The sequence below is a fragment of the Phyllostomus discolor genome, chromosome 9 (assembly GCF_004126475.2).
Source record: "Phyllostomus discolor isolate MPI-MPIP mPhyDis1 chromosome 9, mPhyDis1.pri.v3, whole genome shotgun sequence".
Classification (NCBI taxonomy): Eukaryota; Metazoa; Chordata; class Mammalia; order Chiroptera; family Phyllostomidae; genus Phyllostomus; species Phyllostomus discolor.
The window spans coordinates 48,442,847-48,459,375 of NC_040911.2; the positions used below are offsets into that span (position 1 = coordinate 48,442,847).

General features: G+C 38.7%; 2 protein-coding genes across 2 annotated transcripts in view; one reads left to right on the plus strand and one right to left on the minus strand.

Moving 5' to 3' along the window:
- Positions 1-16,529, plus strand: part of ANKRD12 (ankyrin repeat domain 12) — a 157,452-nt gene that overhangs the window by 11,593 nt on the left and 129,330 nt on the right.
- Positions 8,023-9,221, minus strand: LOC114506325 (ATP synthase F(0) complex subunit B1, mitochondrial-like). The gene has a single exon (XM_036009318.1). The coding sequence runs from the start codon at positions 8,854-8,856 to the stop codon at positions 8,365-8,367; it is 492 nt and encodes a 163-aa protein (XP_035865211.1). The 5' UTR covers positions 8,857-9,221; the 3' UTR covers positions 8,023-8,364.

Genomic DNA, 16,529 nt, shown 5'->3' on the forward strand with positions numbered 1-16,529 from the left:
AGTTTATTTTAAAGGATGTGGGTGTTTGTCTTCATCCTTGGCATGCCATTAGTTAAATTTGTGATTTTATGATACTATTGTGTTGACCAAAAATTTTGTTGTTTTTTTCTTTTTTCTATAAGATGGCTCTAGTGGTGCTTAGTTGTCTTTAACTTCATTCAAAACTATTTTATAAGATTGTATTGTGACAGCTGTCATATCAGTGTGCATTTAAAAAACTTACTAAATTGGTGAATTTTTGTGCAATCATTTAAATATTGAAGATGGAAGAAAATATGCAACATTTTTGCACATTATTCTTTATTATTTCAAGACAGGTAAAAACACAACTGAAATATAAAAGAAAAGATTTGGGCAGTGTATGGAGAAGATGCTGTGACTGATCAAACATGTCAAAAATGGTTCACGAATTTTGTACTGGACATTTCTCATAAAACGATGCTCCATGGCTAGATAGAACAGTTGAAGTTGATAGCAATCAAATACAGACATTAACTGAGAACAATCAATGTTATATCATGTGAGAGATAGCTGGCATCCTCAAAATACCCAACTGAGTGAAGTTACTAGTGAAAATGAAAAGTGTGTCTTTTATTTTACATAAAAAACTAAATGGACTTTTGGCCAACCAAATAATTCCTTGGTCTGGAATTACAACCATCATATTCTTATGAGGAAAGTGTTACAAAATTGCTGACAGAAAATATTGTGGTGAAATCAACCATTGCTTACTTGGGAAGGTATAATAAAGAAAGCATGATCCTTTTTCTTTCTTTTTTTTTTTTTTTAAAGATTTTATTTATTTATTTTTAGAGAGGGAAGGGAGGGAGGGAGGGGGGGAGAGAGAGAGAGAGAGACAGAGAGAGACATCAATGTGTGGTTGCTGGGGGTCATGGCCTGCAACCCAGGAATGTACCCTGGCTGGGAATCGAACCTGGGACACTTTGGTTCCCAGTCCACGCTCAATCCACTGAGCTACGCCAGCCAGGGCACATGATCCTTTTTCATAGTCCAAATGCTCACTTGAATGGTTTAAGTAGTTAATATCCCAGAAGCATGGCCTTTCATTTTGAGGCCTTTTCCATTTTATTTTTTTACTGATTTGAGAGAGAGAGAAACATCAATTTTGTTGCTCCACTTATTTATACATTCATTGGTTGACTCCTATGTGTGTCCTGACTGGGTATTGAACACATAACCCTGGCACATTGGGACAATGCTTGAACTAACCAACTGAGCTACCTTACCAGGGCCTCTCCATTATATTGTAAAACTACTTTAAAATATGAAGATCCCTGCCCAGGTATCTCAGTTGGTTGGAACGTTGTACTGTGCACCATAAGGTTGCAGGTTCAGTTATTGATCGGGGCTCGGTGTTTGTCTCTCACATCAATATTTGTCTCTTCCTCTCTCTCTAAAATTAATGCAAGCATTTTTGGGTGGGAATTGAAAAAAATAAAACATGAGGAAATTAAGCTGTTTGGTGTCTGTTTAACTAGGAAACACTTAGTATTATTTATTTTGATTTATTCTTTATTCTAATGGTTTATTCTTTTTTGCCTGGGGGAAACAGTAGTAAGGATGTCATAATTGTTTAATCATTTAAGTTACCATTTTTTTTGCTTTGTTTTTAAATTAATCTTTGATTAAAAAAAGATTTTATTTGTTTATTCTTAGGGGGAAAGGGGAGGGGAAAAGAGAGGGAGATAAACAATGATGTGCGAAGGTTGTATCAATCTGTTGCCTCTCGAACACCCCCAAATAGGGACCTGGCCCACATCCCAAGTGTGTGTCCTGACTGGGAATCAAACTGGTGATGTTTTGGTTTGTAGGCCAGCACTCAGTCCACTGAGCCACACCAGCCTAGGCTAAGCTGTCATTTTTACATGCATAGAAAGAATGAATTTGGAGTGAAATTTTTTAAACCTCTTATTCTGGAATCAGAATCAGAAGGATAAGAGATCTTCAGTGTCATCTAGCCTAACTTTACTTTTCAGAGGAAATGGAAATATTGAGAAGTGATAAAGGTTAACCAAAAAGTCAGTGGTATATGTCAGAATAGAATAATTCTGTTCTATTAATAACCAGTTATTTTATAGTAACTCATAAGGATCATTGAATTTTGTTGCTGTGATTTGATCCTTTATTAGTTGCCTGTATTCTCAACAATTTTGGAGAATGCATTTTTACTCTCACAGCAGCTGCAGCTGAATGAAAGCTGATAACAGGGAAAATGTTAGGAATTCCCATTCCATTCTTATGGTTTTGCCTTTACTTTCTTTAAGTAGAATGTATAATTGATAAGTTTATAGGGCAGTATTTGAATTTCTTTATTATATGCACCAAGAACTGTGCTAAGACATCATTTTAGTTCTCATATCCTTAATACTTGAGCTTTATAATTTCATATCAGGTGAAGAAATTAACTTGGACTTTGTTTTCAGATGTATTTAATCTAAAGTGCATGTTCTGGGGACTGAGTGAGCTCCTTTTTTCAAATATGTAGAAATGATAGATAAAAATAAAACATTTTAAAAATACACAACTGAGCTTCAAAGCCTGAAAGATGAACCTGCAGGTGCCATTTTTTAGATAAGAAAAACTAAGTCATAATAGTAAACAGAAATTGAAGCCCTCTCCTAAAAGGAAAATAGATACTGCTTAGTGAGCTTTGATGCAGTATTGGAATCTATAGGCCCAGGAATGTCGGGAGCTAAGCCCAGACCAGGAAGGATCTGAACTATTCATGAATAGGGCCTTAAAAAAAGAAAAGTAGTTCATCTACCAATCTGTGTTTACATTTCTTTTTTTTTTTTTAAGATTTTATTTATTTTTTAGAGAGGGAAGGGAGGGAGAAAGAGAGAGGGAAACATCAATGTGCGGTTGCTGGGGGTCATGGCCTGCAGCCCAGGAATGTACCCTGATTGGGAATCGAATCTGCGACACTTTGGTTCGCAGCCTGCGCTCAATCCACTGAGCTACACCAGCCAGGGCCTATATTTCCTGATATAACTTCTTCCTATCCTTTTATTTTCAATCTTTTAATATCTTTTTGTGCTCTCTTTTACAAAGTATGTTGTTGAATTTATTTTTATCCTGTTTAAAGACTTATATTTTGATTGACTTCAATCCACCTTAATTTATTATAATAACATATATTAGAATATTGATATTCTGTTTGCTATCCATAGTCAGTTTATTAATCTTAAGTATATGTGTGTGTATATACATATTTATGTACTGAATTTTTCGGACTGTAAGATGCACCAGGCCGTAAGACGTGCCTAGGTTCTAGAGTAGGAAAATAGGGGAAAAAATTTTGAGCAAAAAATGTGGTAAGATATTTAATAACATAAATAACATAGGCTGCCGCCCCCCCAACAGTGAGCCAGGTAAGCTACATTCGAACTCTCAGATGCACCCCCTTTCCTCCCAAATTTGGGGGGGGGTGTAGTTTGAAAAAATATGGTATATGCGTTTGTGTATTACATACTAGGTCTGTCCAGAAAGTATTCAGCCATGCACTGTGAAAAATAGAGACATTTATAAAGAAGATACAAGATACATTGTACATAGGACAATGACACCTCAGTACCCTTCAAAGTGGGCCCATTTGGACCTCACACAGTTCTCCCAGTTGCCATCAGCTGCCCTGCAGTATTTTTCTGAATCTCACTGATGCACTGAAATCTCTTTCCTTTCAAAGGTGATTTTAGTTTTGGGAAAAGCCAGAAGTCACAGGCTGCCAAATCTGACCTGTAGGGGGCCTGAGTAACCTGGATGATTTGATGTTTTGCTAAAAAACAATGCAAGAGATGTGATGCACGAGTGGGGTGCATTGTTGTGATGAATCTGCAGATCACCAGTTGCCCATAGCTGCAGCTATTTTCATTGTGTTACATCTCTCAACCTATGAAGAACATTCAGTGTAGTGCTCCTTATTTATTGTTTGGCCTGGAGGGGTATACTCATGATGGACAACACCTTTCCAATCAAAAACACAGTTTACATTTTTTTTCCTATTTAAGAGATTCCACCATTATTTTATTTGTTCCTCTCTTTTTTATTGTTGTTCAAGTACAGTTGTATCCATTTTACCCCCACTAATCGCCCCACCCCAGCCATCCCTACCTCTCACCCTCAGTCCTAACCCCTTTTGGCTTTGGTCCATCTGTACTTTATACAATTTCCTTGATGGCCCTGCCCCCCCCCCCCCCCCATTATCCTCTTACAGCCCCCTTCTGGTTACTTCTTAATTTCAGTTTCTTCTTAATTTCAGTGTCTCTAATTATATTTTGCTTTATTGTTTGTTTGGTTGATTAGGTTGATAGGTAAGATCATTCAGTGTTTGTCTTTCACTGCCTGGCTTATTTCATCAGCATAATGCTCTCCAGATCCATCCATGCTATCACAAGGTTAAGAGCTCCTTTTTTCTTTCTGCTGTGAAGTATTCATTGTATAAATGTACCATAGTTTGTTGATCAGCTCATTTACTGATGCACACTTAGGTTGTTTCCAATGCTTGGCTATTGTAAATTGTGCTGCTATGAACATTTGGGGTGCATAGGTTCTTTTGGATTGGTGTTTCAACATTCTTAGCTATAATTCCAGCAGTGGAATTGCCAGGTCAAAAGGCAGTTCCATTTTTAGTTTTCTGAGGAAATTCCATACTGTTGTCCACAGTGGCTACACCAGTCTGCATTCCTGCCAGCAGTGCACTAGGGTTCCCTTTTCTCCACAACCTCTCCAACACTTGTTGTTTGTTGATTTGGTTATGATGTCCATTCTGACCAGTGTGAAGTGGTATCTCATTGTGGTTTTAATTTGCAGCTCTCTGATGGCTAGTGATGATGAGCATCTTTTCATGTGTCTCTGAATCCTCTGTGTCCTCCTTGAAGAAGTGTCTGTTCAGATCCTTTGCCCATTTTTTAATGGAGTTGTTTGCCTTCCTGGAGTGGAGTTGTGTGAGTTCTTTGTATATTTTGGAGATCAAACCCTTGTCCAAGATATCATTAGAAAATATATTTTCCCATACAGCTGGTTCCCTTTTCATTTTGCTGATGCTTTCTTTAGCTGTGCAGAAACTTTTTATTTTGATGAGGTCCCATTTGTTTATTCTTTCATGTCCCTTGCTGTAGGGGACATATTGGTGAAAATATTGCTGCATGGAATATCTGAGATTTTCCTGCATACATTCTCCTCTAGGACTTTTATGGTGTTGTGACTTATATTTAAGTCTTTTATCCATCTTGAGTTTATTTTTGTGTATGGTGTAAGTTGATGATTCAGTTTCATTTTTTTTTGCATGTAGCTGTCCAGCTCTCGCAACACCATTTGCTGAAGAGGCTATTTTTACTCCACTCTATGCTTCTGCCCCCTTTGTCAAATATTAGTTGACCATAGAGACTTGGATTTATATCTGAGCTCTCTATTCTGTTCCATTGATCAATGTATCTATTCTTATGCCAGTACCAGACTGTTTTGATTACTGTGGCCTTATAATGTAGTTTGATGTCAGGTATTGTGATTCCTCCTACTTTGTTCTTCTTTCTCAGAATTGCTGCACCATTCAGGGTCATTTATGGTTCCATATAAATTTTTGAAATGTTTGTTCTATATCTGTGAAATATGTCATTGGTATTTTAATAAGAATTGATTTGAATCTATAAATTGCTTTGGGTACTGTGGACATTTTTGATGATGTTAATTCTTCCAATCCATGAACACGGTATATGCTTTCATTTGTGTCTTCCTTAATTTCTTTCTTCAGTGTTGTGTAGTTTTCTGAGTATAGATCTTTTACCTCCTTGGTTAAGTTTATTCCTAGTACTTTATTTTTCTTTTTGTTCTATCAAATGGGATTTTTTTTCCTGATTTCTGTTTCTGATATTTTATTGCTGGTATACAAAAATGCCTTCGACTTCTGAATATTGACTTTGTATCCCGCGGTCTTGCCAAATTCACTTATTAGGTCAAGTTGTTTTTTGGAGGAGCCTATAGAATTTTTTATGTACATTATTATGTCATCTGCAAACACTGACAGTTTTGTTTCCTCCTTTCCACTTTGGATGCCTTTTATTTCTTTTTATTGTCTAATTGCTATGGCTAGGACTTCCAATACTATGTTAAATAGAAGTGGTAAAAGCAGACATCCTTGTCTTGTTCCTAATCTTAGGGGAAAAGCTTTTAGTTTTTTCCTGTTGAATATGATGTTGGTTGTGGGTTTCTCTTATATGGCTTGTATTGAGGTATGCTCCCTCTACTCTCACTTCGCTGAGTGTTTTTTATCATACATGGGTGCTATACCTTATCAAATGTTTTCTCTGCATCTGTTGATAGGATCATGTGATTTTTGTTTTTACTTTTTTTTAATGTGATGTATTCCGTTTATTAATTTTTGAATATTGTACATCCTTGGTTCCCTGGTAAGAATCCCACTTGATTGTGGTGTGTGCTCTTTTTAATGTATTACTGGATGCGGTTTGCCAATATTTTGTTGAGGATTTTAGGGTCTGTGTTCATCTGCTATATTGGCCTATAGTTTTCTTTCTTTCTTGTGTCTTTATCTGTTTCAGGATTAGAATGATACTGGCTTCATAAAAAAGAGTTTGGGAATCTTCCCTCTTCTTGGACTTTTTAGAATAGACTGTGAAGGATAGGGGTTAGCTCTTCCTTAAGTGTTTTGTAAAATTCTCCTGTGAACCTGTTCGATCCAGGGCTTTTGTGTGCCAGGAGTTTGGGTTTTTTTGGAGGGCGGGGGTTGGTATTTGTTTTTCCTTTTTTTTTTAAATTTTTTAAAATTGTTGTTCAACTACAGTTACATCCATTTGTGTCAGGAGTTTTTTGATTACTGTTTTGATTTCATCAGCTGTTATCCATCTGTTCAGGCTTTCTGCTTTTTCTTCATTCAGTTTTGAAAGGTTATATATTCTAGATATCTATTTCATCTGGTTTTCAAATTTCTTGACATATTTCTTTGTAGTAATTCCTTACAGTCCTTTGTATTTCTGTAGTATCAATTCTAATCTGTTTCATTTCTGATTTCTTTTTTAATTTGGGTCTTTTTTTTTTTCTTGATGAACCTGCTTAAAGGCTTCTCAATTTTGTTTCTTTTCAAAGAACCAACTCCTGGATTTATTGATATGTAGCATTGTTCTTTTAGTTGCTGTGTCATTTAATTCTACTCTTATCTTGGTTATTTCCTTCCTTCTACTTACTCTGGGCTTTGTTGTTGTTCCTCCAGTTCCTGTAGACGTAAGGTTAGGTTGTTTATTTGAAATGTTTCTATCTTTTTAGGTAGGCCTGTATCGCTGTAAACTTCCCTCTCAGGACTGCCTTTGCTGTGTCCCATAATTTTTGGACTGTTGTGAGTTCATTTCATTTGTTTCCATAAACTTTGATTTCTTCCTTGGTCTCATTCTTAACCGTTCATTGTTTAGTAATAGCATGCTATTCAATCTCTATGGATTTGAGTGTTTTGTTTGTTTGTTTTGCTTTTGGTATTTTTCCTTGAGGTTGGTTTCTAGTTTCAGACCCTTGAGAAAATGTTTGATATGATTTCAATTTTCTTGAATTTCTTGAGTTTATTTTGTGTCCTACCATGTGGTCTATGTTTGTAATGTTCCATGTGCATTTGAAAAGAATGTGCATTTTACTTCTCTGGGATGAAAGCTTCTATATATATTAGTTAAGTCCATTTGATCTAGGACATTGTTCAATGCCACGCTATCCTTGTTGATATTTTGTTGGGAAGATCTATCCATTGTTGACAGTAAAATCCCCTAGGATAAGTGTATTGCTCTCTGTATCTTTCCTGAAGTCCTCCAAGATTCTCCCTTATTTGGGTGCTCCTATGTTGTGTGCATATATGTTTACAATGTTTATGTGTTTTTGATGGATTCTTTCCTTAAGTATTATGAAGTGTCCTGTGTGTCTTTTTATGGCCCTTGTTTTGAAGTATGTTTTGTCATAAGTATTGCTAGAGTGGCTTTTTTTCTTGTCCATTTGCTTGGAATATATATATTTTTTTCCTTGTTCAACTGTCACTTTATTGTAAAGATGATAGAATTAATTACAAATATAAATGATAACTCGGTAGTCTTTCGTCAGGCAACAAATGTTATTCCAAGCACACTGCTTATTCAAAAGTAATCATCGGACAATTGAAAATGTGGAGCAAGAAGGACAAGAAACATGTTCTTGGCCAACAGACTGTTTTAATTCTGCCATTGGATGGAACTTGTGCTTTTCATTTTTAGGTGGGGTGAGCTGGACTCCAGTAGAAGGTGACACAGGAAGCTTTTGTCACAGCCTGGCTTCTACTCAGTCAAGTGTTTCCAGCTGTGTTAATCTAGATCAATTCATTTACATAACTGGCTGTTCTTGGGCCTTCTTTGGAAGTAGCTTTAGATCTGCAGTGCACTTGGCAATTGTCTCCTTTTCTTGCTGTGTGGAGATGCTCTGCACCACGGGCTTCTCCACCCAATTTATCATGTGCTCTTGCTCCTTCTGACGCATCATCATGTTCTGCACTGAGATGTGATAGTCTAGGTAGTTCTTTACTTCCTGGTATACTCTATGCAACCTTTCCCGGTAAGTGACCTCCAAAGCCATAGCAATGTTATTCCTCTGGACATTGAAAAGATAATGGCACTTTTGAACCAGTGCCTGCTGGGACTTCTCCAGATCAATTGCATCCTGGATATCTTTGATGGAAGCCTGCTTTACTTCTGGTTGGGGGATTTTTTGCTCATTGAGTTTATCAACAAACTTCCCAATAGAGGTGCTGTATTTTTTAACCATAAAGACAAGCAGCCCTATGGTTGATATGGCAGAAATGGTCTCTGGAGTGACCATGTATATTTCTTTGAACAGGAAATGTAGGATAAGCCCGGTTCTGAGCACATAGGGTCCTCTTACACTGGTTTTAGGATAAAGGGACTGGAAGAATTCCTCAGGGATCAGCCTGTGGTGAACTTTTCTTCCATATTCTTGAAGAGGTGGTACAGGGGCAAGACTTGGCTATCTAGTGTGGAAGATCCTTGTTGCCTGCCATGCCCCTGGCCCAAGGATGGCTGCATTCTTTAGACAAGGTCCTGCTGCAGCAGCAGCGGAAAGTATCACTCGAGACAGCATGGTCAGTGAGGGTCCGCTTGGAATTCTTGTCATCCCAGTGACCTGGACGAGAGAATCTGTCAGGGGTAGGAGCAAGATGGTTCTGCTTGGAATATTTTTTTCACTCTCAGTCTGTGTATGTCTTTTGTTCTGAGGTGGGCCTCTTGTAGGCAGCATATGTATGGGTCATGTTTTCTTACCCATTCAACTACCCTGTGTCTTTTGATTGGAGCATTTAATCCATTTACATTTAAGGTTATTATTGATAGGTACTTATTCATTGCCATTTTACCCCCTTGGTACCTATCTTCTCTCTCTCTCACTCTTCCTCGTCCTCTTTTCAGAGCAGTCCCTTTAGCGTGTTGCAGTGCTGGTTTGGTGGAGGTGAATTCTTTGAGCCTTCTTTTGTCTGGGAAACTTCTTATTTTCCCATCCATTTTAATCGAGAGCCTTGCTAGGTAGTGTAGTCTTTGCTACTCTACCTTTGCTAGAGTACCTTCGCTACTCTTGCAGGGCTTTGCTTTTCATTACTTAGAATATATCTTGCCGTACCCTTCTGGCCTGTAGTGTTTCCCTTCAGAAGTCAGCTGCTAGCCTTATCGGAGCTCCCTTTTGTATGTTAGTTCCTGTTTCTTCCTTGCTACCTTTAAGATTCTCTCTTTGTATTTGAATTTTGCCCTTTTAGTTAGTGTGTCTTGGAGTGGGCCTCTTTGGGTTATCTTGATTGGGACCCTTTGTGCTTCCTGGGTTTCTGTGACTTTTTCTCTCATCAAATTAGGGAAGTTTTCCATCATTACTTTTACAATCAGATTTTCTATTTCTGGCTTTTCTTATTCTCCTTCTGGTATGACTGTGATACTGATATTGCTATGTTTTATGTTGTTCTGCAGTTCCCTTAACCCCTGTTCATTCTTTTTGAGTTTCCTTCCTTGCTCTTTCTGGGAGTTTTTTTCTACCTTGTCCTCCTGCTCACTAATTTGATCCCCTGCTTCATCGAGCCTCCTTTTGATTTCTTCTACTGTGTTCTTCAGTTCAGAAATTGTATTCTTCATTTCCTCTTGGCCCTTGTTGATAGTTTCTATGTCCTTTTTCATGTTGATATAGTTTGTAGTAAGTTCCTTGTAGTTTCCCTGTAGTTTTTGGTAATTCTCAGTGAGCTCATTGAGCTTCCTTGCAACCATTGTTTTGAACTCTGAGAGTTGGCTTGCCTCTGTTTTGTTTAGTATTCTTTCTGAGGATTCCTCCTTCCCTTTTGTTCAGGAGTTGTTTCTTTGTCTTCCCATTATTCGTGAGATGACTCTTGTTTGTCTCTGCTTCTTAAATTGATCTGATTTGACTCCCTGAGCTTGTTGAGATGTGAGTTTCTATGGTAATAGACCTGTGAGATTCAGGGTGTAGTTTCCTTGATCTCTTGAACTAGATGCTCTTGGCATGCCCTTTATGCCATTGATGTTAGATCTCTGGATGTAGTTGAATTTGATTGTTGTTGGGTTGTTCTTTGGTGGGTCCTTCCCTCCAACTGGTTGAGTGAAGGTCACTCTGCCCATCACATCTTGTATGATGTGCAGTCAGGTTTAGCCGAATATCATTCTGCTGTGTGTCTGAGGTTATAAGTCTTCTCTCTTGCTATTGTTTAGTTGTTTGTTCCAGGTGTTGCTCTAGGTGATTTCTCCTCAATTTACTCAGAATGCCAGATTGGTCCTGGGAGGAGGTTAGTGTGGCTTCCATTCACTCCTCTGTTATCTTGCCTCTCCCAACATGGTTCTGATCTTGCCGCGATTTTGTTGTGACTTTACCACACCTTCTTTGTGGGTAGAGAACCAGGTAACTTCAACTGGGACAATGACTGAGCCTTTGTTTCCAGATCGTAGTGGTAGACCCACAATTCATCTCCAATTATGATCTCTGACGAAATCTGGTTCATTGGTAGCAGTTTGAATCTCATTAGCAACAGCAGAACGATGTTCCTTCTGCTGTGGTAATAGAAGCCGGGGAATGAATTTTGCCATGACATGTTTCATACCAAGATCCTGCATCAAAATGTTGGATAGTTTTGGGAATTCCTGTATTAGTTTCTAGTTCTTGCACTGTCAGTCACTGATCTTTGTTCAGTGCAGCCCGTAGACATTTCGGCATTTTCAGGTATTCTGCTTGTTGCAGGCCTTCCAGAATGTGGATTACTTTCAACAGATTCTCAGCCATCTTTGAAGTATTTGTGCCATACTTTTATTTGAGCTGCACTCATTCATTGTCCCATATGCCTTCTGAATCATCTGAATAGTTTCTGTGGAGGAATGTTCAGGCCTAACACAAATTTGATGCAGATCCATTGCTCTACTCACTCAGTCATTTGGAATGTGACATGCTCTCTGAACAACATCTACTGCTCCCACTGACTAGTCCAGTGAAGTCGTCATTGTTCATGCAAATGCATTCCAGTCCACACCCCTTGGCTGCTAGGTTACATTGATATCGCAAAAACCGGTTTCATTATATTAACTGTGTTTGCACTTTTTCCGGACATATCTCATATATATATGTATATATGTTTGTGTATATACATATGTGTGTATATATGTGTATATGTGTGTGTGTGTGTGTATTCCTCCAAAGAAAAGTACCTTAATGACTTTCTCATTTATCTGTAGTCTCCTTCACCCCATCCCTTTACCCCTGTTTCCCAGCAGGTATGTCGATGTTCTGTAGAATATTAGTTTTGGATTGTTAGGGGTGTTTCTCAATTGTCTATCCATTCTTTTTTTACTTTTTTATATCAAATATACTTTATTAAGTTCATCATTCACTCTTACTCCCATCCATCACATATTATCCACATATATTTCTTTTTTTTTGCTTTTTTGTCTTTTTATTTTTTAATTACACTTGATGTTCAATATTGCATTATCTTACGAAGTCATCACCCTGACAAACATAGAACCCATCTGAAACCATATGGAGTTATTACAATATTACTGACTATATTCTCCATGCTATACTTGACATTCCCATGAGTATTCTGTAACTATTAATTTGTACTTGTAAATCCCTTCACCTTACCATCCAACCCCCAAACCCTCTCTCATGTGGCAACAGCCAAAATGTTCTCTGTATCTATGAATCTGTTCCTTTTCTGCTTATTTGTTTTTTAGGTTCCATGTGTAAGTGAAATCATCTGGCAATTTTCTCTGACTTAATTCATTTAGCACAGTACAGTCTAGGTCCATCCATTTTCCTATAGATGGCAAGATTTCATTCTTTTTTTTATGGCTGAGTCATATTCTGTTGTATATATACTTTGCTTCTTATTCATGTATTTATTCATATATACTTAGGATACTTCCATATCTTTGCTCTTACAAATAATGCTGCAATAAACATATGGATGTGTATGTCTTTTTGATTTAGTGTTTTAGGTTTCTTTGGATATATACCCAGAAGTTGAACTGCTGGATCTTTCTTTGTCTCATATTATAACCTTTTTTTTTTTGGAAGTCTGTTTTGTCTGTTGTATGTATTGCTACCCTAGCATTTGATTTGTTTCCATTTTCATGAAATCTTTTTTTCCATCCTTTTACTTTCAGTCTGTGTGTGTCTTTTGATCTGAAATCTCTTATAGAGAGCATGTATAAGGGTCTCATTTTGTTATCCATTAAGTCACTGCATGTTTTTTGATTCGAGCATTTAACCCATCTGCATTTAAAGTAATTATTGGCCCTGTCTGGCTAGCCCAGTTGGATACAATATTATCCCAGTGCACCAAGGGTGCAGGTTTGATGCCTGGTCAGAGCACACACAAGAATCAACCAGCGAATGCATCAGTAAGTGGAACAACAAAACCATTTCTCCCTCTCCCTCTCTTCCTCCTTCTCCCCTTTCTCTTTCTCTTTAAAAATCAATAAATAAAATTTTAAAAAGTAACTGATGGTATGTAGCTATTGCCATTTTATTTATATTTTTTTTCTTCTTGAAGAAGTGCCTTTAACAATTCTTGTTATACTTGTTTGGTGGTGGTAAACTCCTTTAGCTTTTTCTTGCCTGGAAAACTCTGTATCAGTCCTTCAGTTCTAAATGATAGCTTTACTTGGTTGAAGGTCCTTGTAGCATTACTTTAAATATTTCTTGCCAATCTCTTCTGGCCTGCAAAACTTCTGTTGAGAAATCAACTGACAAACTTTTTGTAGCTCTCTTGTAGGTAACTAACTGCATTTCTTTTGCTGCTTTAAAATTGTCTCTTGGTCTTTAATCTTGGCATTTTAATTATGATGTGTCTTGTTGTGGGCCTCTTTGGATTCATCTTGCTGAGGACTGTCTGCTTCCTGGACTTGTGTGTCTTATTGCCATTACCAAGTAGGAAAGGTCTCTGTCATTATGTTTTCAAATTCTTGCCGATTACATGTTTTCTGCTTACTTACCTTCTGGATTGCTAATTTGGCTATCTGCTTCGTTTACTGTTTATTTTCTGTAATTCTCCATTTAGTTAATGTATTCTTCATATCTCACTGCTTCATTGTTAATGTTTTTGACTTTTTTAAGTTGTTTTATTTCTCACTAAATTTTTTTAGCATTCTTACAGCATTGTTTTGAATTCTATGTAGTAGATTGCTTTCATCCATTTCATTCTTTTCCTGAAGTTCTGCACTTTCATTTGGGAGATTTTCCTTTGTTGTCTCATTTTGGCTGCTTCTGTGTGTTTATTTCTATGTATTAGGTACAGCTGTGATGTCTCCTGCACTTGGTGTAGTAGCCTTATGTAGTAGATGCCCTGTAGGGGATCAGTGACACAGCCTCCCTGGTCGCTGAGCTGGGGGCTTCAGACGCACCCCCTTTGTGGGCTCTGTGCACTGTCCTGTTGTAGTTGAGCCTTTATTGCTGTTGGCACATAAATGGGAGAGACTGATGCCCAGGAAGATAGGCTGTAACTACAGCACAGGAGCTGCTGTGCAGGTACCAACCCCATGGAATAAGACTCACTTCAGCTGTGCTTAGATACCTGCTGAGTCTGCCCATTGAATGTATTGTTCATAAAGGTGGTTGGGTTATAATCTAGCGTGGTCTGAGGCTGTCCATCTGGTGCACTGGCTCTATGGCCCTCTGGGAGGTACAAGGTTAAACACTACATGTGCCCTACCCCAGGGTCATTTTGAATGAGCTGCAGAACCATTGCAAATAGCTGCTACTTTTGCTGTGCTTGAAGGTGCCTAGGAGAGGCCATGCTGCAACCTGAGGCTGGCTGCCACTAGTGCTAGGTCTCTGGCCACTTAGCAAGAGTTATGGGGTACACAGAGGCCAGATACTGCTTGTTTGAGTGATTTTAGTCCACAGCTTGAACAAAGACAGGTTTTTTATGGAAAAGCCACTGGAAACAATCCAGCGTACTCACATTTGGGCCAGCCGGGTGTCAGGGAATCACCTGGGTGGGATGAACAGTGTTAGTCTCAGATATGGCACTTGTTATCAGCCTCTGTAGGGGAAGAGCTCAGCAAACAAAAAGTGGCTTCTGCCTGTACTTGTGTCTCGGAGAAAGCTGCTCTTCTAACCCTCACCCTGCAGCCAGACAATTCAGTTTCTCCCCATTTGTTCCTAGTGTCTTTCGAGCTGCTGCCCCAGCCCTGGAGCTCAGAGCAAGTGAGTCTGAGTAAGTCAGTGCTCAGGCCTTTTAAGATGAATGCCTCAGTGTCTAGGAAATCTCTGCCTCATTCAGCCACAGTCTCCCCTGATTTTTACAATCAGAAGTTATGGGGAATTCTATTCTGGGACTGGAACCCGTAGCTGGGGGTTCTGATGTAGAGATGGGACCCCTTGTTCCCTAGGGGGACCTCTGCATACAAGGTATGAGACCAGCCTATTCTGTATCTCTTTCCCATCTTCCATGTTGACATAGTTTCTTCTTTATATCCTTTGTTATAGGCTATCCATTCAGCTAGATTTCAGGCATTTTGAATGATGGTTGTTATATGATTTAGTTCTAATTTTGATGAGGTGTGGGAGGCTTCAGGTATTCCCCATCACCTTGACCAAAACAATTTCAATTCTTTAGTACCTACTTAAAAGCAATTCTCAAACAGAGTGGTTATATATAAACATTTCAAAGCCTTTCTTATGCCTGAAATTATCAATTAATCCTTTTTTAAAGATTTTATGTATTTATTTTCAGAGAGAGGGGAAGGAAGGGAGAAAGAGAGGGAGAGAAACGTCAATGTGTGTTTGCCTCTGACATGGTTCCCAACTGGGAAACTGGCCTGCAACTCAGGCATGTGCCTTGACTGGGAATCAAACTGGTGATGCTTTGGTTTGCAACCTGCACTAAATCCAATGAGCTACACCAGCCAGGGCAATTAAACCTCACTTTTAAATGATAGCTTATTTTTGGACTTGTGGCTAAGAGGGAGGCGTAGGTAGATATACATTGCCTCCTCGCACAACCAAAAGTACAAAAAAAAAAGAAAAGAAAAGAAAAACAAAAAACAACCACAACTGCCAGAAAATTGAACTGTATGGAAGTCCAATAACCAAGGAGTTAAAGAAGAAACATTTATCCAGATAGGTAGGAGGGGCAGAGACAGGAAGATGGGGCAGAGAGGAAATGTGGTAAGGCGGCAGCTGAAGGACCAGGTGGGCAAAGCAGCAGCTGGTGGTCATACCTTTGGGTGTGTATAAACCAGGAGGAACAACTGGGGAGCAAGAAAGACTGTTCAACCAATGGTTCCAACACTGGAAAACTCTTCAGCACTCAAAAACTCTGGCTGTAAAAACCTGTGGGGGTTGCAGGAGTGGGTGAAACTCCAAGCCTCACAGGAGAGTTTGTGGAAAGACCCACAAGGTCCTAGAACATACACAAACCCACCAACCCTGGTAATCAGCACCAGAAGGGCCCAAGTTGCTTGTGGGTAGCGGGAGAAGTGACTGAAAGCTGGCTGAGAGCAGAGCAAGCAGCTTTGTTCCTTTCTCCGACTCCTCCCCCATGTACAGCACTACAACACAGCAATGTGGGTTTCCTTGCCCTGGCAGATACCAGGGGCTCCACCTCTTGAAATGTAACAAAGAAATATGGCCCAAATGAAGGAACAAAGAAATATGGCCCAAATGAAGGAACAGATCAAAACTCCAGAAAAAGAATGAAGTGACCATGCAGAGTTCAAAACAATGGTAATCAGGATGCTTACAGAAATGTTGAGTATGGTTGCCAAATAGTAGAAAAAGTGAAGACTATGCAAAGTGAACTAAAGAAAAATATACAGGGAACCAACAGTGACGGGAAGGAAACTGGGATGCACATCAGTGCTTTGGAACAGAATAAGAAATAAACATTCAACCAGAGCAGACAGAAGAATTCAGAAAAAATGAGGAGAGGCTTAGGAACCTGCAAGAGAACTTCAAACATTCCAACGTCCGAATTATAGGGGTGCTGGAAGGAG